The sequence below is a fragment of the Falco punctatus genome, assembly GCF_963210335.1.
Source record: "Falco punctatus genome assembly, chromosome: 5".
Taxonomy (NCBI): Eukaryota; Metazoa; Chordata; class Aves; order Falconiformes; family Falconidae; genus Falco; species Falco punctatus.
In genome coordinates this window covers 53,106,787-53,130,552 of record NC_137584.1, presented here as the reverse complement: position 1 = coordinate 53,130,552, position 23,766 = coordinate 53,106,787, and the positions used below count along the sequence as shown (strand labels likewise).

General features: G+C 39.1%; 1 protein-coding gene across 1 annotated transcript in view; it reads right to left on the bottom strand.

Moving 5' to 3' along the window:
• The window catches only part of MAP3K5 (mitogen-activated protein kinase kinase kinase 5), a 107,306-nt gene that overhangs the window by 19,596 nt on the left and 63,944 nt on the right, over window positions 1-23,766 (bottom strand). Inside the window, exons 11-18 of the mRNA XM_080390104.1 lie at window positions 21,453-21,560; window positions 16,007-16,056; window positions 10,810-10,905; window positions 9,374-9,455; window positions 7,295-7,428; window positions 2,890-3,017; window positions 1,019-1,155; window positions 276-381 (exon numbers count right to left, since the gene is read on the bottom strand). Coding sequence (XP_080246230.1) covers window positions 276-381; window positions 1,019-1,155; window positions 2,890-3,017; window positions 7,295-7,428; window positions 9,374-9,455; window positions 10,810-10,905; window positions 16,007-16,056; window positions 21,453-21,560 — 841 coding nt within the window. The remainder of the gene's footprint in view (window positions 1-275; window positions 382-1,018; window positions 1,156-2,889; window positions 3,018-7,294; window positions 7,429-9,373; window positions 9,456-10,809; window positions 10,906-16,006; window positions 16,057-21,452; window positions 21,561-23,766) is intronic.

Here is a 23,766-nt window from a genome sequence, read left to right as displayed (position 1 = left end):
GCACAGAAGAGACAGACTCAAATACATAGGAAACATAGGAAAGACACAGCTCTTCTGTTGTAGAGGACTTTCATGTCTCAAGTGGAACTTCCAGAACAGCATTCTCTTTGAACAGTGCATACAAGAACAGCGTATAGCTTAAGATTAAGTAAACAAAAAGTTATTCTTGCAGCAACCTTTTATATTGATTTGAAGTCACTGAAAGTTCAGCAGCTGAGGATTCTGACCCTACATGGACAGCTCGAGTGAGAAAAGAGTCTCCTCTGGCAACATACCAGTGAATGTTTCAGTACATGGGTTGATTCCTGCAAGTCTCTTTGAAGTTCCAAAGTCCGAAATCTTTAACACTCCACTGTACGTGTTGATAAGCACATTATCACCCTAAGGAACAGAACATTCAGAGCAATTATTTTTCTCTGCTGACTCTTCATCTAAGAATTCTTGCATAGCCTGTTTCTACAATGTGCTCTTTAGTAAGTAACAATTACCTCCTAAGGCTCTTAAAATAGGAGATGAAAGAGGAATCAGTAGTGGTTTTGCTTTATGTAATCCTATTATCTGAAACTTCATCTCAAAGTGAACTTCTCTATTACAGGAATACAGTTAAAAAATACTAAGAGAGGGAAAAAAACTTTTTTTTATTTTCTTCTTTTTTTAAAAGGCAACTTTTTCATCTGCATTCTCCTTGGAAAAGAACCTGCTAATATCCCATCCACAATCTCCTTCACTTCTAGCAAGCTTTCATGAAAGGTCAATCATGTAATTGAAAACAGAAATAAAAACATCCACTTTATCACATCTTAAGTATGTCAATTCCTCTAAAACAAAAAAACCCCACTTTTTGTTGGTGCAAATTCAAATCCATAAAGGTTCACTTGCCTAACCCACAGTATAGAACCGCAGAGAGGGTATGTGACAGTGAACTACCTTTGGGAAAAAAAGTTTTTAAATTACAGGACAAGTAAATGGTTATACAGTTACACAACACTATCAGTCTTAATTCTCTGCAAATTCTTACCTTTATGTCTCGATGCACTATTTGATTATCATGCAGGTATTTTAATCCTTCAAGAATCTGCTTGGTGTAAAAGCCAATTGTCTGCTCATTATCTTTCAGTGGTCCCCATTTTGATCGTAGAAGAGCAGAAAGACTGCCTATAATTTTGGAGAGAAAAAAGTGAGAGTAAAAATCTAATTAAATTCTGCCTTCTCCCCCAAAGGAAAAAAAAAGTAACAACAAATACCAATCCCAAACCAAGTGTAGGCATCTCTTCTATAACCAAAGTTCTCTCCAGGTAAATGCTTACTTGCATCATCACTGGCTTGAGGAATTAAAAAGTAAGTCTCAATATCTCCAGTGGCCTCAGCTGCAGCAGAGAAGCATATGCTTCCGCAAGCAGGTGGATCTGAACCCATTCAATCCAACCACTCTCTCCCTACCTGCTCTCCAGAGAGAAGCTGCCTCAGAGAAACGTTGTAAGAGTGAAAAAGGGTGAATGTGCATATGTATATGTCTGTACATACACCAACTCCACAGTTTCTCAAAAAGCTATGCTCAAGAAGTGGGATTTTTGTTGTGTCTAGCTGCTGTGAGGTCTTTGGTCTCAAACAGAAGCACCAATCCACCCTTCTCCTGTGTTAGGTACCTGAGGAGGGCTCAGCCACCTGAGACCAGCTACAATCTTTCTAGCAGGATGACCACATATCATCTCTGATCTTGTATTGTGTTTGTGTGACAAGGTTTTGGTAGCAGGGGGGTTACAGGGGTGGCATCTGTGAGAAGCTGATAGAAGCTTCCCCATGTCTGATGGAGCCAATGCTGGCCAGCTCCAAGAGGGACCCACCGCTGGCCAAGGCCGAGCCCATCAGTGATGGTGGTAGCACCTCTGAGAATGTATTTAAGGAGGGGGAAAGTTGCTGCACAATGGCAAGTGCAGCCAGAGAAGAGAGGAGTGAGAACAGGTGAGAGCAACAGCGCTGCAGGCAGCCAGGCCGGGGCAGGAGGGGCAGGAGGTGCTCCAGGCGCCGGAGCAGGGGTTCCCCTGCAGCCCCTGGTGAAGGCCATGGTGGGCCAGGCTGTGCCCCTGCAGCCCATGGAGGTTAACGGTGGAGCAGATAGCCACCTGCAGCCCATGGGGGGACCCCACGCTGGAGCAGGGGGATGCCCAAAGGAGGCTGTGACCCGTGGGAAGCCCACGCTGGAGCAGGGTCCTGGCAGGACCTGTGGACCCGTGGAGAGAGGAGCCCAGCTGGAGCAGGGTCCTGGCAGGGCTTGTGACCCCGTGGGGGACCCACCCTGGAGCAGTCTGTGCCTGAAGGACGACACCCCATTGGGGGGACCCCATGCTGGAGCAGTTCATGAAGAACTGCAGCCCATGGGAAGGACTCACACTGGAGAAGTCCATGGAGAGCTATCTCCTGTGGGAGGGACCCCACGCTGGAGCAGGTGAGTAGGGTGAAGTCCTCCCCCTAAGGGGGCAAGAGCAGCAGAGACAGCGTGTGATGGACTGACCGCAGCCCCATTCCCCATCCCCCTGCACCACTGGTGGTGGTGTGGGGGGAAGGGGAGGGTAGAGAAAATTGGGAGTAAAGATAAGCCCAGGAAGAAGGGAGGGGTGGAGGGAAGGTGGTTTTAAGTTTTGGTTCTGTTTCTCATTATCCTGCTCCGATTTGTTTGGTAATAAACTAATTCCCCCAGGTCAAGTCTGTTTGGCCCATGGCAGTAATTGGTGAATGACCTCCCCGTCTTTATCTCAACCCATGAGCCTTTCATTGTATTTTCTCTCCCCTGCCCAGCTGAGAAGGGGAGTAATAGAGTTTTTATACTCTTAAAATGTTAAAAACCAAAGTGGCCAATGAACCACCAAACCAGTCACCCTCACAACTTACCACCTGGCACCTGTTCCATGAATATCTTAATGAAGCCATTCTCACTAACAGAACCTAAATACTGGACAATGTTCTTATGTTTGAGATGCTTATGCAAAGCTATTTCTTCATGCAGAGGTTGGGAGTACCTGGAAAGAAAAGAAGCAGTTTATTCAATATTGAACTTCAGGAGGAAAGTCTTGTGTTTACTGTAGCAGCTAAAGTTCTATTTGAGGTCCCATGAAACACATCTACACTGAAAATGACTAACAACAGCGGTTGTGACCACCACATACTAAAAAATTATGTAATAATAGTTAAATACACATAACAATATATATATATTATTGGGACTAAATACACACACAATATTATAAGCATACACACACAGACGGAGCAGAATAAAATTTGTGGAAAATTAACTCCTCTCCAGACTAACTTGAAGAGAATAAACAGTTTGGCAAGTGATTGGACTCAGACTAGTGCCAAAGTGAACTAGTAAACCATAAAGTTAGTGCATAATTCAAATCACCTCAACAATGAAAACAAATTGTCATTTAAATTTTAATTATTTGAAGTAGGAGTCTCATCTGAAAGCAAGAGTGGATAGCTATTAGAACAAGAAAACAGGAATCACTTCATAGGGAGACACTCAGAAGAACCGATCGAAAGAGTTTTATCAAATGTAATTTAGTCCAAGGTAAAATATTTGTCAGAGATGTAAGCTTTTCAGCAGTCTTTTTGCCAAAGTGGTTTCCGGAGCCCAGATTCTTCTCCAGTATGGAACACCACCAGGGCCCAGCAGGTGATGTGCTCCCTGGGCCAGCCCTAACGCTCTTCTTCCAGCCACGGGTGAGTTGAAATAAAGTCAGCTGCCAGGTTCTGCGTATTGTGTGGCAAAACATAGACAATATGCTGAGTCTGGTGGCTATGTTCACCAAAGCACTAACATCTGCAGTGTGACCTTCAGGCTAGCTGAAATAGATGGGCAAAGGCCTCCTTCTGCCGGTACAGATGCTCAGAACTCTGCAGCTCCTTCTCACAAGTGGAAGACACACTCAGAAGCTTATACTGAGGGAGTACTAAACATCAACAGCAAACTCAATCTTGCAGCTACTTGCTACCAAAAGGAGTAGTTCCCCTGCCACCTTCAGTGGGTTGCTCCCAGCATAGACCTCGTATCAACACTGGTACATTCTCGTCCCCTAATGAACTGGTAGAAAACTTTTATTTACTTATTGGTAGGAGGGGTAGCTTCCTGCTGCCTCAAATCCAGGGGCTGGATCTTCCTGGACCCTGCTGAGTGCCAGGAACGCAATCAAAGCACAAACACAGCTGAAGTTAGGGGAGAAGTGCCTGTGAACTTTATTCCCTTTTGGAGCAGGTACTTACTAGCTCACCCTAACAGCAGCATCAGGCTACAAGTGAAGGCTGAACTCTTAAAAAAGTGGAGGAAAAAAAAATAAAAATAATTGGGCATTCTGAATATCCCTCTGGAAAACAACTGTTACAGAAAACAAAGCAAGTATTTGGCTAATGAAAAGTGTGATTATGCAAGTCTGAGTCTATTTACTAAGAAATAATTTGAGGTTTGGCTTGCTTCTCCACACATGACATATCCTGACTACACTGTTAGTCATTCAGAAATGCAAAACCATCAAAGATTACTGAGTTCTATTAATGGGATATTCATGCAAAGCAGCAACAGCAAGACCATTATAATTCTTCCCCCTGCATTTTTAAACTCCACAGTTAATTGGGTCTTGAGCAACTAAAATAATTTAGCAAATAAAATAAAGCCATAAGAAAATTCTCCAGTGGGATGAAGCTTTTGTTATTTTAAATCTTAGTCATTAGACTTTAAATGGTACGAAGAAAGGCAAATTCTAAATCCTAGAAAGCTAGATCTTATTATCTACACAACGTGACTTCACTTTAACTTGGAAAGTTGATATGGCCACTGGTACTACTGTGTACTACTGGAAATGCATTGAGGGCAACAGCATTGCAGGAATATTTCCTTTTCTTTCAGAATGTGTCTCCACAATCTAACATTTCCTGACAATTAAGTAAACTATTCAGTAGCTTTTATTTAACATATAGCAGTATCAAAGACTCACTGCTTATTGCACAAAAATAATTCCATTTCTGGCCATGCTCTGACCTGACTCAGAACGTAATTATTTCTTATGAATCCAAAAGATGGTCGTTTTTACTTTGAACATGGTAAGAGTTAGCTTCAGAGATTAATCCTTTTCTTTCTATAGATTTCTATCAAAGTGCTAAAATATCAGGTTATAGTTAATCAGAAATGAATTAATAACTTTTTCTTCCTTTGTCATAAAAAGAATAATACCTGAAATTCATCCCAGAAATATTTTTGAAAGTTTAGATGAATGACTAACACTTTTTAGTAATCTCTTTTCCAGTATGCTTTGCATATTGAAGCTGAAACCTTTTCCACTGATAATTCTTTTAAAAATGTGTATTGGGGAAGACAATCTGGGGTTTTGTTTTCCTTTAAAGTAGTTACTGTTCTATTCAGGCTATCCTTCTATTAACCACAGTTATTACAAACAACAGATTTCTTCTTAGCACATACAAAACTTGCAACTCTATTTTGAGCCACGCGATTGTTTTATGTAATAAGGCCGTAACCTCTGAGAAATAACACACCTTGAACTTAATTTTACAATATAGAGGATGGAAGGATTCTGTAATCTAAGTTCTAGATCTTTAAAATATTATGAGTATGGAAAAGTTATTAGACCACACACATATCCATATTGAACAGTCAATATATACATGGATTCAAAAAATTTAGAAGGATTAATTTTTTAAACGTCAAGTAAGGACAGAATAACCAAAAGTAGGCCGGCAAGAGAGACCCATGAAAAAGAAACTGAGCTAGGACACCAGGTGGCATTACTGACCCTCCAGTCTGTAAATTACACAAAGAAAACTTAAGAGTTAACGCACAGTATCCTGTCAACATCGAGGCTCCAACACAATTTAAATAACAACACTTGATGCTGCATAGGTTGTAGAGAATAATGCTGTTTTTCAACAATTGGTGGTTTTACCCCCAGGGATATACATTCTAGACAAAAGAAGAATAACAGCCACTGTGGTGGGTTAGAATAGCCTCTTTTATTTACTGTTTTGAATACTAGCACACCCTAAGACAACTGCTGTGTAAGGACTTCCTGATATTAGTTGTAGATCGAACACTGCACAAAGGATACAGTTATTTCCTCCTACAGAGGAAATGCTGCATGCCAAAGTACGGGAAATCCTGCTGAAGGACAGATTATCCATTAGATCACAACCAAATGGGCAAAAGAAGACAAGCAACTTGGAAATATGGATTCCATTCCCGACTGAAATGATGGACAAAAATTTACCGGTTGGTACACTTCACATTTTACCCACATTCATTTAGCATGCAATTCCTCCTGCTGCCAAGCAGTGTTCTGTCTTTATCAGAAGAGCTTCCTTCATAAAAATTATTTCTTTAACCATTTGGAAAGGAGGGATTTATCTTTCTGTTACCAACCATGACAAAGACACTATTTCCTAGTTTTCATAGCTTTCCTGAACAGAAGCCTGAGTCACAGTTTTCTGATAACATTTTACAGTCTGTCTGAGAGGCACTTTAAAGATGCAGGCACTCCAGTCACCTGTTAAGCAGCAGCTTGTACAACACCCAACTACAAAAACCAAAGGCTACTGTAGAATTTAAGAATAACTCGACAGTTTAATACAGTCAGTTTCATTTGAAAAAAATCTTATCCTTAGACTTGCTATCACTTTTACCACAATATGTGTGGAAATCCATGTTTCAAAATAGGATGCACTGGAAGCCTCCACATACACAAGCACTAAGGAAGTCAAGTGTTTGGTCTTTACGTGGCAGCCTTTATAGATGAGGGCAATACATATATAAAGAAACTCTTCATTAAAAATTGTGGACAAAAAGATCACTCCACATGATTTATTCTAATGTTAAGAGGCTTTATAATAAATGACGCACAAACAGGAAAGGAAAATGACTTTATCACAATCCAGGGTCAGAATTTTACAGGACTGTGCAAATCATGAATTTCAGTAGTTCTTTTATAAGGACACTCCTGAGCATGTCTAAGTAGACAGGGCTTATCACTAGGTATTTGAATGAGATTCTGCTCTTCAGCATAAACTACTAGCACCAAACACAGTAACATCTAAGTTCTTAGTTGTGATCAATCTATTTCACAACTTGGAAACATCTAGTTACAAAGACAGGGAACACCAATTATATACCACAGACAGGTAATTTATTAGCAGCTTTGTAGAAGAAGTACTCCTTGATCAGCGAACTGGTTGATCACATTACTGATGAAATGATGTAACACACACAATTTGGAACCAGCCACAGTTACCATACCTGCTGTCTCTCTCTGGGATTTCTTTAATAGCAATTCTGACTTGATTGCTCAAATCTCGTCCTGCATATACAATGCCATAAGTTCCTTTCCCCAGAATGACTCGCTCGCCATTTTCATCATATTCATAATCGTACTGCAAAGCAAATAACATTAAATGAAATAGAGGGACAACATTTATTCCATTTGACCCTTTGCTCACAACTACAGTATTGAGGATGCCAGTTGCTTTCTGCAGACCATGGCGTAGGGAAGAAAAACACTTCAAGAAGAAAATTCAGGTGTCATGCAGACATGTCTGTATTTCTCCACTGACTGTACAGAAAGCGCTGGCTTCTAAGGTAGCCATTTCAGGTAAATGCATAAAGCCAAGCTAGCCTGTACCTGTTCTGTGTAATTAGGCTTGCACATCTTACTGAACAGCATCTGCAGTTCTGCCGGCAGGTGCTGTAAAAACAAGAGAAGACGAGAGAGGGCACTCTGCGTCCAACTGAAAACTTCGGCTGACACAGAGCGAGCAAGGCAGGATACACTGGAATTTGTTCCAGACGCTCTCCTGACCTGACCACATCTTCCAAAACCAGCCCACCCTCAATTTTGCCAGTGCCAGGTCAGCCAGCAGAGTGTGCCAATGGAGGTCAGTCAGGATTGTAGCATATTAAGCGTGGGTTTGGCTGAATTTTAATTTCGAAGAGTTTAGAGTCCGTCCACAAACGGTCCTTAGATAGATTTTCTGACCTGCCCTCTTGTATAACACAGACATGTAGTTTCACATGCTCACTCCCATGTTAAACCCAGTGGCTTATGCCTAGATAAAGCATTTTTTATTTTCCTCCAAATAAAGACTGTTGTCTTTTTAACAGAAGAGAGCATCCACTACTTCTCTCACCTTGTTTCAACAATTAATTACTCCCATGGTGAAGTCATGCCTCTTAATTCAAATTCCTTTGGTGTCACTATTTAATTACATTTTTCTTCAACAGATTAAAGAGACCATTAGCACATCGTAATTTCCCTGTAAAAATACCCACCCGCTGTAATCAAGTCACCCACTGCTTTCCCTTTTGCTAAAATAAACAAATTAGGCATCCTAAGGTTCTCACTACAGGTTGTTTTTCTGTCCCACAAGTCACTCCAGTAGTTCTCTTTGTCCCATCTCTGATTTCAGATGTATTATAAAATTCCAATGTCAAAACTAGGGCAGAGGGCTGTCTGCATTCATTATGCAGCACTGACTCTCTCAATTAGTTCTGGATGTCTCTAGAGCTTCAGGACACCAGACTTTCATGTGACAGGACATGGACTTAGATATTCTACCCTGTTCTCTGCCACCTAAAAGAAAACCTAAACACCCTAAGTACTGCATTGCACCCAATGGCTCTGTACTCACTTTTCAACTAGCTGTATGTTCAGACAGAAACCCCAGGTGAGAATAGGGTGTAATGCCGTACCCAGGCAAGTAAAAATTTAGCTAACAGAGGTGGTAGCAAAAGGGTACCGTAAGCTCCAGTGTGTTATTGGGCTCAGGGTATAAACAGATTCCCAGCAGAACCAACATCATCATCTGATCTGAGTTCGCTGTTCGCTGCTGTGCTTGCCTACAGATGGTAACTAGCAAAGACAAGCCTTCCTCTACTGCAATTATGTCCTTACTTGTGCAGACAACCTGCCAATAATGTAAATGCACACAATTCCAGTGATGCATGAAACAGACAACAAACAGTCTTTAAAATTTAAAGAGATGCTAACGCTGCCTGACTATGATTACACTCTGAAGTAACTGCTACAAGAGTCACCCTGTTATAAGCACAACTGAGTTCCAGAGTTGAGTAGCTTCTCAAGCGAATATGCTAAGTGAAATAAGACAGACTTAGCCATGCTGGTTCTAAAAACTAGATGTGGACCATTAAAAAGAATCATTAATTTATAAACAGTATAGGATAAAATTTTTTAAACAATACCTTGTCTAAATTCTTCCAGAGAAGGGATGCGTAATTTACTCTTTTCAGTGAAATGCTACACTAGAAGCCCAAAACAATTAGCATCTCCGGAAAAAAAAAAAAAAAAAAAAGTAAAAATACCTCTAATGAGTCTCCATCACATTCCCCTTCCTCTGTAGTCTTCCCTATTTCTTCAGTGATACTGTTCACCATGTCAAAAAACCTGTTAAAAGGAAAAGGAAAAAAAAACCAAACTAAAGCAAATACACACTTGAGACAAGAGAACACTTCTCTCTAATGAATAAGCCAAAAGATGGTTTTAGTAAGTATAAACTCAGTGTAAAAGTTTGTATGTCAGCAAAAAGTAAAAAAAGATTTTTGTTTACATTAAGAATAATCAGTCAAAATCTGCAGCTTTCCTACTTCTCCTAAGTACTCCTTTTATATGTGCAAGACATCCATGATGTCTAAAATTATTAATGGAATTCATATTGCAAAATCTATGTATCAGGTGAAATTCTCATTCTATACCCCCACTTCTTCATGTTCAATGAAAGCACTGAAGCATCGTGAGAAGTGCTGAGAAGTCTTACCTACATCCAGAGGAGTTTTTGTAGTGCAGGAAGGCTAGCTTCAAGTTTTTGCTTGAATGAAAAGTGGGTCTATTCTACAACTTTCCATTCAAAAACTCTATTATTACCTATGGCTTCTACCCCTTTGAAATAATGCAAGTACAAACACCACCTCAAGCTAAGGTATGACTTGCTAATCTTCTAAGAAGTGCTCAGATACAAAGGGGAACAAACACAGTAAAAGAATCTGTATGAACTACAATTGATGAGAGAACAAGCTAGGGATTGAGCTGGGAGGTGGCCGCAGCCTTTAACATGGAGTGCTGAAGTGATTTTTTTGTAAAGTTACAGCCTTTCTTAGCACAAAAAGACATGAAATTTCCTCTGGGAATGCCTTCTGGATCAATTCAAGACCACAGTCCTCAAGCTTATGGAGCAGAAACACAGCTTAGAGAAACTGAGACACCCCTAATTTCGTGCAACAAACCCTTGTCAAGTTTCCTGTAGGGATACTGGTACAATCTTACTTATGTAAACACTATGTTAATGTGAAGGAAATCAAGTGTGCATCTTTGTAATCATAAATAAAATTTTAGTTACAGTGAAAGAGAAATCTTGACCAGGCCTTGTTGTTGCCTGAAATGTTCCCACTTCAGAAAGACCATTTTAAGTTTAGGATGCTTTACTGGACTGAGGGCAACAAACGCTTGTAGTAAGCCTTAATATGATAAGTATTAGCAAAAGAATTCCACAAAGCATGTAAAAAAAATAATAATTTGTAATCATATTTGTTTCTAATGTTTGTCTGAATTTGCACTTTGACCCTGCAAACCTCACACACCTCCAGGGTACTGTAGTACAAAGCTTTTGCATGAAAGATAGCGATCACTGAGGATGCTCAGATGCTCAGATCAACTTTCACCATATTTCTGAAACGATCAGTCCCTGTTGTGCATGCAGATACCATCACAGGCCATGTTTTTCCTGAAATAACAAGCGACACACCTTCTGCAATGAAGTTCTGTGCAGAAATAGATTTGAAAGTCATCCGAGTTGTGCAGCACGTACAGGAAACAGCATCGTTCTTCAAACTTCGAAATGCTGGAAGAAGAGCCAAAAAGAACATGTTACTGGAAAGGTACATTCGGATTCTGCTGGCTATGTCAAACCCTCCAGATCAACCCACTTCATATGGCAAAGCACCAGATTAAACCTAAGCAGCCATAGTTTCTCTTCGTTGTTAAACTTGACTCTTGTATCCTCCAAAGTACACATTCTGCTGATTGCTATCATTCAGCTTGCCCCCCTAGTCCACACATTGCCCAAGAAAGAGGAGGAGCAAAAAAGTTAATAGGATTATTTCCATTGACCTGAGTCATTTCCAGTCCTGCAGCCAGGATGAAACATTCTTTCAGGATATTAGAAAGCTGGACTTTGAACTCAAATTATGAGTTATTCATGCTTTAGAAATCAGCCACAGCTCAGTTCTGAACACAAAAACTTCTGATCAGCTCCTTGTGAATTTGTACATTGATAATATGTTGGAAAATTATTTTAAAATTAAGTCAACATCAAAAAATGAGGTGAATGACTTCACCACCCTTGCCCACCCACACCTTTCTTAGTTTTGGTTTTATCTGCTATAACAGCAGAACAAAGATAATGAACAAGTATGTATGTCATTTTCTCATGGATGCACAGATGTCCCAACAGAAGAGCAGAAGAGGTGCAAACTCTGGTACAGTTGTCAGCTTCTACCCCAAGTAGGCTGCAGCTCTTGCAAAGATACTAATTCACCAGAACTGTTCTACATGTAGGTCACTACTGTGCTCCTTACAGAAAATATTAAACATTATGTGAAATAGTTTTCTGTAACTTTTGTCACATGTTGAGTGCCAGGTGTCAAGCTGATTCAGCATAATTGATTGTTACCATATTAGAAAAGAAAAAAAAAAAAAAGATGGCTAGGGGTATTACAAGGGAATATAATGTAGCATTTGGGAAACCAAGACAAATTAAGTCTCCTTGTTAAAATTCTTAAGGTACTGGACAAAGTCCACAGTCTTAAGGACATCAACCTATGTTAGCTGGATCAAGATAGCCATCACGTCCGCATAGCACAATAAAGTAGAATGGTATTCTATGTTATGCCAAAGAATTGATTTGATTAACATAATAGTTTTTCTTTAAATATCAGGAAATACTTGTAATTTCCCACCTTTAATAGGAGATCCTTGCTGATCCTTGCATCTTTTTATGATTCCTTTATTGTAGAGCCGGGTAACTTTTGATAAACAAATGGCTCTTCAGACAAGCTGGGGGACCTGCCTTTCATAAAGCTACTTATGACAAGAGCAAGCTTCATTATAAGAACATTTGTCTTTGGGTGCGGTGACACATTTATTTTTATCCTAGGAAAAATTTGTAAGTGCTAAGTAATGTACGCACCTGGGAAGGCAGTCACTGTCACCAGTTTATAAACTAACTTTTCATTCAAGATTTTCAAGCATATAGGTAAACTCTCCAGATAAGGAGTAACTGATATTAAATGAGTTGCTCATTCATTTCAAGTTCCATGTGACTTTAAACATTTTACTGAATAAACTGTCAGTTTAAACCTGACATGCACAGAAGCCACTGACTAAGACAGCAGCGAATAAAAGTGTAAGAACGTGGTGTGTACATAGAGGGTAGGCAAATTCATAGATACTTAAGCCCTTTAAGCGAGCATTTACATTGCTTCTATGTTGCTTTCCTCCCTGAAAAATAGTTGCTAAAGTGAAAAAAAGGAAGACTAAAATAAAACAAAGTTATAAAAAGAGACAAGATAATTTGCTCAGGAAATGCCTCATTCCAACAGCTCCTGAGCACACATAGTACCCACTCCTACAACAGCAGAACTGGGGCTGAATTTGCGAAACTCTGACGACAAAAAGGGAAGCACAATGTAGCATGGCCTTGAGCCCAGCTCGTGTGCATTCAGAACTCCCCTTAGTCAACGAGAAATACCACAAATGCTGTAACTACCGCTTACTAATACTTCCAGATGAAGCAGCAGATAACAGTTGAGAGCATTGGCAGCAACCACAGAAAAGCAGCTCCATGGAATTTCTGTCTGCTTTCTAGAAGTGCAGCAATACAGACACCTCCCATTGCTGTAAATAAGTAGTCTGACGAGATTCTAAGCTCCAAGAACTTGGGATGGAAGATGAACATCCTTGTTGTCAATTTTTAAGCTATGAAGAAAACTGGATGCAGACCTGAATCCAATTTTTTCACTGTTTCTAACACTACATTCATCAGCATGACCTCTGAGGCACCCTCCCATAGAAACAACACAAGTAGCAGTTATTTCATAATCCAGTGCTTGTCCCAAACTCTGAGAAAAAACCACCTTGTAGTCTAGCAGCTTCAGTCTGCTACTTTATTTTTAATTTTTAAATTGGAAAAATAAAGATGGTATCTTCTTGCTTATATGATGTAAGCTCTGCAGAACAACTAGGAACTTTTCTGGATAACATAAAATGCAAAGCACCTTGGGGTAGAAGACATGTTCCAAAAGCTCTGATGAAGACTTTAAGATTAAACAGTACTTTTTGGCCCAATTTGATAACAAACATTCGTGTTTGAGGTCAAGAAGGCATATGACAAAAGCAGAATTATTTACATTGGCGCACAAACTGCTATTCAATGAGTTTAAGTTAAACCCAGATACTACGACTCCCTGCATACAGAGTATGATTTAGCACTGCGTTGCTCAGAGCTCTATGTACTTTCCAAGTCCCTTCACAATTCTTGAGAGCTGAGTTCTATTACTCATAAATAAGATGCTGATTACACCAGCTGTTACACAGCACACAGAAGAAGTGACCCCTCAGTCACTTCCTTGAAGTATTTACCAAAAACATTAGCTATTTCAATGCTAGATGTCTCTTCAGACCTTCTGTCTCCTTATGTAATGCGGTAAATATTTATGGAAGCCTTTGTCGAAAAACCTTCCAAGATCACATACAAAGACCTGCCTTGTATGTTAAGGTGGCACATCTAAAAGCAGGCTCTTACTAGTCTAGAAAGGTTGAGAATCCTCATAAAGCTGGAAACTCTGCCTTCCTAGACCACTTTTAAGTCCAGGAGCTTCAAAAGAGCCCAAAATAGTCTTGATACAAAAACAGATTAGAAGCAGACATGGTTCTGAAGGCTGTCCCAGTCTAAAGAATATCTGCCTTCATAAAACTAGGAAAACACCTGAAAAACACTGAAAAATTAAGTGATCAGAAACTTGCATTTACTTAGAAGAAAAAAAAAAAAGAAAAAAAAAAGAGAGAAAAGAGGCTTATTCAGTGTAATACTTGCATAAAATAAAGATTTCCCCCTGCAGCTCCTCATGGAGGCGGCCAGAGATTTTTCTAAGAATTCACAGTGACTCTTGGCTCACTATGAAGTCTTCCAAATAGTTCTGGACATATGTGCAGATGAAAAGATTGGAAATTCAATTGATAAATTAAATGACAGTTGACAGTTTAAATAACAAATGCAGGGAGGGAGAGTACACCAGAAACAATACTGACCACAATATATTTCAATAAGAGGGTGGGGGAAGTACAATAAATAAATACTTTTTTTAAATAAAAAAAAAAACAACAAACCTTTTTGTTTTTCCTTTTTTTTTAGAAGCACACAAAAATATACTGTAACCAAAACCTAAACCAAAACCCAGACTGAACTAAGTGTATCATTGCAGTTTTTGCCTAAAATAAGCTGACTCCCACAGGACTGAATTTCTGTGCCTATTGATAGTTTGTTTTTTTAAGTTACTTTTTGGAAGGAAAAAGAATCATCCATCTGTGCAAAAACATCCTGCAGACATAGCAACAGCTTTGTGTGTATGGAACAGTTATTAGAACAAAGCAATGACTATTTTTTAAAAATGAAAAAATATAAGATTTCTGGACTTCTTTTAATTACACTAAAGGCAAACATCAAAGTATAAAGTTGTAGGATGCCAAAGTATAGATAAAGCCTAGGGAAAAAAAAGAAAGAGACTAAGATGAAGAGCTGATCAGAAGACTTCACAGCAGTGGTAACACTACTTTCTTACTATCAGAAGATACAAATTGCAAGGCTGGACCCTGCCAAACAGCATTCACACTACATTCAACCTAGGCTAGCAAAGCAGACCACTAGCTTGTATTTGGCTGTTCTCTGCTGACAAATTGTACAAAATCCAGGTAAAGAATTCTCCCTATAAGAAGCCTCCCCAGCAGACAGAAAATATTTTGCTGAAATCAAGCAAATAGATGACAAAGTTTCATTCTTTGTCAGTATCCCACAAATCTTGTCCCAAAGAGGGAAGTGTGCTGAAGAAAGATAGCCTTGAACATATAGTATCATTCTCTTCTAATCCAGTCACACCAGCCTTGCACAAGTCATGCCTGATCCTATGATTTATTAACCCATGTTAGCCTACTCTACATGAATCTTCAGGACATCAGGGGCTGGGGTGTTTTTTTGCCTTTTTAAAAATTTTTTTCCTTTCATTATTTTCCCCCTCCTTCCTCTTCTATTGACTGTTCTATTTCTGTTCTCTCAAACAATCTTCACGTTTTCACTTTGGGGTCTAGCTACCACTCTGTGATGACAGACTCCTCTCCTTATGGGCCTTCTCTGAGACAGTTTTGCTGCCATATCCATAAACAGACACAAACAGAAAAAAACCCCAAATAAATGTACACGCTTCCACCAAAACCCAACAAAATGTAAGCAATTAGGATACTGGAGGACACCCTGCTCTTGTCAGTCCCTCAAATCCTTCCACTCTACATCCACATGTTACTTCCTGGCTTACGTCTTCTGTGCACCAGGCAGCTCCTGGCTGTGATAGAACTCAGCTAAAATCACATAAAACATTGACAGTTAGTGTAATTCAATCTTAATTAGCACAAAGTGACTACTAACTTTTGGGAAATTAGTCCTTTAATTCAACAGGCTATGTTTTCTAAATTTTTACATAATGCACTCTGCAAGTGGTTATTTCTGAATCTGGAATAAGACTCCTGGGGCTTCACTTTGAATAGGGCACCTGTGAAAGTACCTGCAATACTCTGCTCTAATTCTGTGTCTGTTACTCCACCAAGAAGCAGCTTAATACAATACTTGTTCAATTACTCTTTTAATTTCAAAATATGAAAGGGAAACAACTTACCTTACTCCCCTGATGGAAGCAGCACTGAAGTTCCATTCATGGATACCCTTCTGTAACAGGTAGAAGAAAATAAATAAATAAAACATTCCTTTTTATGAATGAAGTGCCAGGGAGGCCTATCTTCTAGACTGAAACTCAAGAGACAGAAAGATAAACACTTGCATTACAACAGCCTATTACCTTTTAACAGTGATTCTTCAGGATACTTTTTTCCCCACCCAAATCCAAAGCAACAGAAGTTCTAGATAGAAGTTTTTTGTTTGTTTCTTCACTGTTTACTCTGCGAACACAATATACTATTTCTGAAAGCATGCAAAACAGCAGATCAGAAGGGCTGCTAGTATAGCCTGGTCTGGGTGCTGAACCTGGGGCCACGTGCAACCCTCTGTAAAGTGGGGGGGAAAATTCCACCTCAGAGTAAAAAAAGCCTGCCCTGCATGCTCAGTGCCCTAGCGTGTGGGAAGACCAGGTGGAGAGAGCTACAAGCAAGAAGTCTGATACTGGACAGCAAAGTGGGAAATTCTTGATAAGCAGGAGGAATTGCTCAGGGAAGGAATAAATCTGAAAGCCAAGTGTCCAAAGAAAGAAAAAGACTACTAGTTCCCTAGGAATCCAGAAGAGAGCCTTAAGAATGTAGCAAAACCCCTAAGAGCTGCTGGGCTAATAAACAAGGCTGGAAGAAAGACGCCACCCCATGAAAACACAAAGGGCCAGGTCTCACTCTATTTTCAGATTTTTTCAATTTACATCTGTCACATTCAGCAGAACTGAGTTCTCTTTTGTAGAAAGTCATACTGCTCTATGTTTATGTTCTAATAAAACTGTACTGTAGGAAACAGAAGCCTTTTGTATCTTCTAATGAAAACATTCTCCTTTCAGGAAAAGGTAGAACTGCACCGCCTCATAGTCCTGGCAACCTTGGGATCCCACCATAATACACAACATGCTTGAAGAATTTCTGCTTTCTAGAGCTAAATTTCATTTGGCATTTTAGTGATCTGAGCAATTACAAGGCACAGGGGCATTTCTTGCTGAGAGGTAATTTATAGCATAAGGACAGAGTGTCAAACAAACATAACCAAATGTATTCCAAAAGATGACGTGAAGGTGTGTAGCTTATAGAACATTTCACGAACAGTGAGATACAGAGAAGTCAGAACAGATACACTGCCAAGATAGTTGCACAATGTTCAGGAAATGATAGTGGAAATTATTCTCCCAGCTATAACAGCTTTCTATAAGGCTTCCTACATCAATTTTCTCCTCCTCCGTAATTCTTTCCCTCCTGCTCAAATCACATTAAAGGTTGTGAGGCTAATATAAAATGCGTAATAAAACGTACCAAAAATACAAGCCAACATCTTTCATGAAGCACAAGCTTCGCACCACTGTAATTGTGAAGCACAAAGCAGTAACTCCAGTATCTCTTCAATGTTAAGTGCAGGGGAAGGGTTTCTCCAGTGGGGTGCAGGGACAGGAGAACAGCTTGATATTAACAAAAGGCGGGACTGCATCTTGAACTGGAGGTATTAACTGAAGCTAGTATGAAGTGTTTGTGAAACTACTATTCAAGTTGCCTGGTTCTCTTGCATGAAGAAAGATCACCAACTCAGTCCCTCTGCTAGTAAGGAGGGTGTATCTGCACTGTCTTACTCCTTCCTCCACATACAAATCCTGACACTTTCCAATCTTCCATGCTTGGAAACTCTCTTCAGAGCGTAGGTATTGGTACTTGTCCAATTCCCACTATTGGGAGTAATCTAAAATCCAAATAACTTAAAATATATGTCCTGACAGGCACAAATGCTTCTTATGCTTCTTGAGCATCAAGTATTATGGGTTTTACCTGTCCTTTACATGCAACTTATCTCCCAGATTCATACATCTTTTACTTAACACATGAAGTTAATGAAACACATGAAAGCAATGAAATAATAAAAAAGTTATGTCCCTTGTGATTTTGCCAAGTTTTGAATACGCTGGCGTAAATATATCAGGCGTGCTATCCAAATTCAGCATCTGTTCTTTAGTTAGGCAAAAAAACACCAACCACCCCAAAAAACCCCTCATCAAAATGCATTCAGAAGCCAATACAAAACAGACAGGCTGTTCTTTTTCAAACTTGCAAACAGCACTGCTGCATTCCTCTAACCCCATGCGGAAAGGGCTGCTAAAATTTGGCAACTGCAAGGCAAAAGTCATGTGCATTCTACAAAATATAATGCTGTCTGATTTTTATAGGTGTTTGTTTATATTAAAACTTGGTATTAAGGGCATCAGTGTCAAGATACGCTGCTAAAGAAGCCATGGAAAGGGAAGAAGTCACATTATTTATCCTGGTATTGTCTGTCATTTGCCTATTTATTACAAAATTGCTGGCTGTAGGTTCCACTGAGTTCCAGTTCAGATTTGAAATGGAAATTCAGTTTCTTTGTGCATGAAAGAAGCTCATACATTTTGTAATTCACAAATCCTATTCTTAGAGCACTAGTTGAATTTTGGAAAATAAGTACAACCATTAATTTATGAGCCAAAATGAACAGAAATCTGAAGCGTGAGCTGGTAAAGCTCTGACAGACCTATGGTAGGTAGATTGAAATTGGATAGTTGAAGAAGGTTCCAAACACAACTGTCTAACCTGCCCTTGCAGTAGGACAGGCAGTCTTTGCTTGTTAATCAGCCCCTAAAATGTCTGTTTTCAGCCTAGTAAGGACCAAAGTAAGAGTCTTCCTCTCTGCAGTGGGCTGACAGATAATGCATCAATTTCCTGCACATAATCTCTTACCAAATGCAAGTATTATACCAGTTATATTCAACTGAAAAGGAAGCCGATGTCTCCAAATTTTTCTAGTTCCTTTTCTCCCTGTAAGGTTTCTGATGGATTCTAAGGACACTGACAAACTTGCAACAACAGACTAATTGTACAGCTGAAGGGTAACTACCAAATTGCCCACCGCATTCTTTCGATGGGTATTACAGCTCACAGGGCAAAGGTGCCTGTACTGAGTACCAGTCAGATCCCAGGCTACTGAATGTGGTCACCACAGTAAGGATTCTGGCCAGAGCAAAAGTACTAGAGAGTGCATTTACAACTGACCTTGTTTAATGCTATTAACACTAGGGTGGCAAAAATAGGCAAACACTAATCTGCAGAAAATACAGAGATACATTACAGAAATCAGGAAGGAGAGGGGAAAAAACAGAAAAGGAAAAAAAAAGGTATAACATACTATAAAGAAACTTTTAAAATGAAATAACAGAATTACTACAACTGAAAATGCTACAAAGCAAAGGTTACAAACTGCGAAGCCGAAACACCTATCTACTGAACACCAAACAGGTACAGGCTAATCAAAGTCCTTCTCCCAGTCACAGAATGACTGGGCAGTCAAGTGACACAGCTATGAAAAAGGCATTGCTGAAAGTATCAAGCAAGTAGCTAAAAAATACATGAACGCACCATGAAATACCATTTTTGGCATATGAGTGAACATGAAAAGGTTAACTCAAGCTGGAACATCAGAAGTCATTGCAAAGAGACACCATGTGTGGCCAGTACACCAAGCCTCCTTGTTTTCCTTTAAAAAACCCAAACAAACAAAAAAAAACCCACCCCAAATCCCCCAAAACAATAAACCAAAACCAAACAAAACAAATAAAACCACCAAAACCACTAAAAGATATTAGGATTCTCCTTAAAAATACTCTAAGGTAAACAGAGAGAGAAAGAAAGTTTTAATATAAACACTGTTAGCAAAAGAACAAATGTGTATGGAATGGCAACAAACAAATTCCAACTGAAAGCTAGAACACAAAGGAATGCTCTTCTCCTTCACCAGCAGTATTCCACTCTAGGCTCTTCTAGAGGTGCAGAAGCATTCTCAAACTACTTTCCAGCACAATCAGTCATCTATGAAACCTACATTAGTATTCAGATGGAGCTTGACCACTTTATGCAAAACATTATATTGCAAGAGTGTCTGCAACAGAGGTGAACAAGGTTCAATAGTCCAGAAAATTCTTTCTAGTCCTATGTTCCTTCTTATGCTATACATAAGCCACTTAACAGAATGGAAAGTATTGTTTGGAGGTGAACTACATATTCACAAAAGAAGGAAAGCCTACAAAATCCAAAGAAATACACATGTACGAGTAGTTTTTAAATATATTAAATTCTGAATACAGAAATACTTTCAGAACGGATATTTTCCCATACCAAGGTTTACTCTGTAGTACTAACAAACCATTATTTAACGTGTGGTAAAAATTGTTTTGTCCAAGAACTGCATACATTCATATTTTATATTACTCTCAGAGCCTGAGCCTACTTGGAAAAACAACATTCAGAATAAACCACAAATAAAGAGAAAATCATTGGTCTAGGCAAACATTTCAGTTTGTGCTCTGACTGTGCTATTTCAGCCACTGTCCATGAACGTTTTCTCATGAACTCACAACAAAAATTCTAAACAGTACAGCCTCACATATTCTGCATGCAAAAGTGTTTCTCCTTTAACAGACTACAAGCTCGAAAGCTGAAGGATGGATAACCTGAAAAACATCCCTTCACTGTCCTATCCTGCAGACAAACAAAATGCTGACATGGAAGAATGAATAGTGTTACTTAAAAACTGCACCATCTCCAGTGCTGTGCCTCCATCTGACTCGGCCTCCATTCAGTCTTCACATACCCCCTCCACATTTCCATGCTCCCATCCTTCTCCGAGGTTCCTCTCTGTCTTCATTCTTACCAACATTTTATTTCCTAAGCATCCCAGAATGCAATAACCACTCTAGGTTTTCCTCTCCCCTTGCATCTCCATATTTTCTAAGCTGCTTTCCAAATACATCTGGCTATCTCACACCTTGACACACGGACTTCCCAGCTTTTTCAATTTCTAGACCTTCTGAGCATCTATCTATCCTTCTGCCAGATACTTCTTTAGCTTTTGATTGTTTCCGCCCTCTTTTAAGACACCAGCCTCTATCACTTTCATATTAAAGGAGTATTTACCACAGCTGACAAGCAATACTGCAAGTAGAGGAACAAGATCGTTCTGTTTGTATAAGTAATTTTATGCTACATTATTTATGTGATGGCAGTATATTGTAAATTACTTAGGAAACCTTAAGCAACAGACTTCTTGTACATTATACAGTGGTTTAAAACAACCTGAAAGATGATGCAAGTTAAATTTTTAAAAAAATGGAGATAAAAGATCCATTGAACAACAGAAAAAACGAAGAAAAAATTAAGAATGCCATATTTTTTTTAAAAAAAAAAGGTATGGCAACGTATGTCCACAGTATCTTCCTGTGTGTTACGACACCCTTCTCCTTTGCAGAATCCATTATTAAATGCAACCGTTTACATGTTATGTGCCTTACCTACCATGCATACTTTTAAATTGTGAAAAAAGTTACAACTACAGACATCATGATATACCTTGTCATCGGGCAGCACATGCCAGATAGATACAGTCTTCTCTTCAGCTTCGCTGTTGATGGAGAGATATGAGGGCTGATAGATTTTTGTTGGTTCTAATATCAAAACCTTGTAGAAAAAACAATTTTTAAGAGTTAGTACAAAATATGCAGAACTGCAAAAAGTATTAAAATCTGTTAAAACTATTTCTGTAGTCATACCATAGCAGGAAAAATAGGGAAAACAGAATGAAAATAAAATTTTAGGTACTGGGCTAGTTTAGTATGGCTGTCAGCAACTTAAGATTAAAAAAAAAAAAAAAGTCCAATTTTAATTTAGTTTCTTATATAAAGCTATTATGAGTTAATTGGTAGCACATATCACAATCACCCAAATGATTTCTCTGACAACTATCAGATTCTGAAATTTTTCTGTCGCAATGCCATTCAAGAATGTCCATCTCCCCTGTGGAAAGGATTCATGATATACCTTTATCATCTTTTGGTAGGAGTGCATTTGGGTAAAATCAGAAGACCACATCAACCTAGAGCTAGACTGAACTGCTTTTGATTTAGAGCACTGTGAACTTTAGCCACCAGATCAAATCATTTTTCTCAAAAGCAACAAGCACCACTGCAAGAGGTTGACACCTAAAGATTATATAAAATTTCCCGTAACAAGTGAAACAAAAAATAGAACCATCATGTAAAAGAGATGGGATGCTATGCAGCAAGATTTGGTCTAACATAACCACTTAGTAAAAGAAGCCAGACACTCTGCCACTTCAATAATGTTCTGGCAGAACTACCTCCAGATCTTTAAAGCTTCCAGCATGCTTTAAAGGAAAAAGTCGACAAATTTTGGGTATTTGAAGTGTGGTCTCTCATTAGAACTATCTATTTTAGATTTCCAGTGGTTAAAATCTGATGTCTAAACCACCAAATCTATATTGCCTGTGTTGAAGGTATTCTCATTATTCAGAATGTAAAGTATTGTTATTAATTCAAGAAAAAGCTACTCTCTTCCACTGCAGCAGGCATAGGAAGACTTCTAGCCCTCAGTGTTTAGCTGAAAGACATTTATAAAATAGGACTAAGTTAAAAATAATTAACAAACTGATAATCTCCTTCCCTTCTTCTGCCCCTCCCTCTCCCATAAAAGCTCATATCATATATAATCTTCAAAATATCCAAGATACAGAACTTCTCATTTGAAAATTTTTTGAGTTCAAAGAATTGGTTTAGGAAATGACAACTGCCTGGGGCAACTTGGTTGTTAAAGAAAACGTATTTTGAATTAAGAAATTTAAAGTGCTGAAGCTGCTAAATGGCAGAACCAAGTCTCATCCCTGGTATAGTCCTAATCCAAGGCTGGTTTAAAACATAGTGAAGTTAATCAGTAGGAGAATAGAAAAACAACAGATGATCAATTTGTATACACAGTTGCTCTCAGAAACCCAGGTGTTTTTACAAAAATTAGTATATGTGAATAGAAATTGCTTGTTCAAAGACTTGTTCAAAGTCCTTGTTAAAGGACTGTGTGAGTTAAAGCAGGCAGAAAGAAGATCATGATGCAAGGAGGACCTTGAAACCAAGGCAGAGACTGGAACCAAATAGATGAATCAACTGGGACAGGGTCAGGTGATGGATTCGCAGAACTGACAAGACTAAAGTGAACTTCTAAAAACTTTAGACATTGACTAATGATTTGGTAAGTGTATATAAGCTGTGCTGTATCCCTTTGTTCTCAGCCACTCACTGATGTGGTGGCCCAACTCTGAGTTGTGATTAAAGCAAGCCCAGTGGTACCCACGTCTGCGTGAATTTTTCCTTTAACATTGGTCTACGTCTATTTTTAAAAAAACCCAAACATATAGATCTAAGCAGGAAGTCTTGGAAAAAGCCAAGGCTTAGAGTGAAATCTAAGCTATGTCACCTCCCACAGAGTCAAGGAGCTCACAGATACACTGGAAGAAGCACAAAGCCAAATTTTGAGAAGTACCTAGGCATTTAACCCTGTAAATGATGACCAGTGGGATTCAAATGTATCATTTGGCATCTCCAGGCAGTTAAAATTTCTAAAATCTGGGTTAAAACCATTGCATAAATTGGAGTTTAGCCCACAGCAAGTTACCCACATGCTGTGTCATTTCTTCCTCTGAAGGCCAAAAAGAGGATGATGACACCGATGCTACCAAGTAACTGACAGCTAAGCTAGTACGGACGGAAAGTTTTCAAGTTCAAGCTCTGAGAACAATTCACAATAAGTAAATCTGCAAAAACCTTCTTTTAGAATAAATTATTTGCAAGAATCTGGGAGAAGGGAGGGAAAAAAG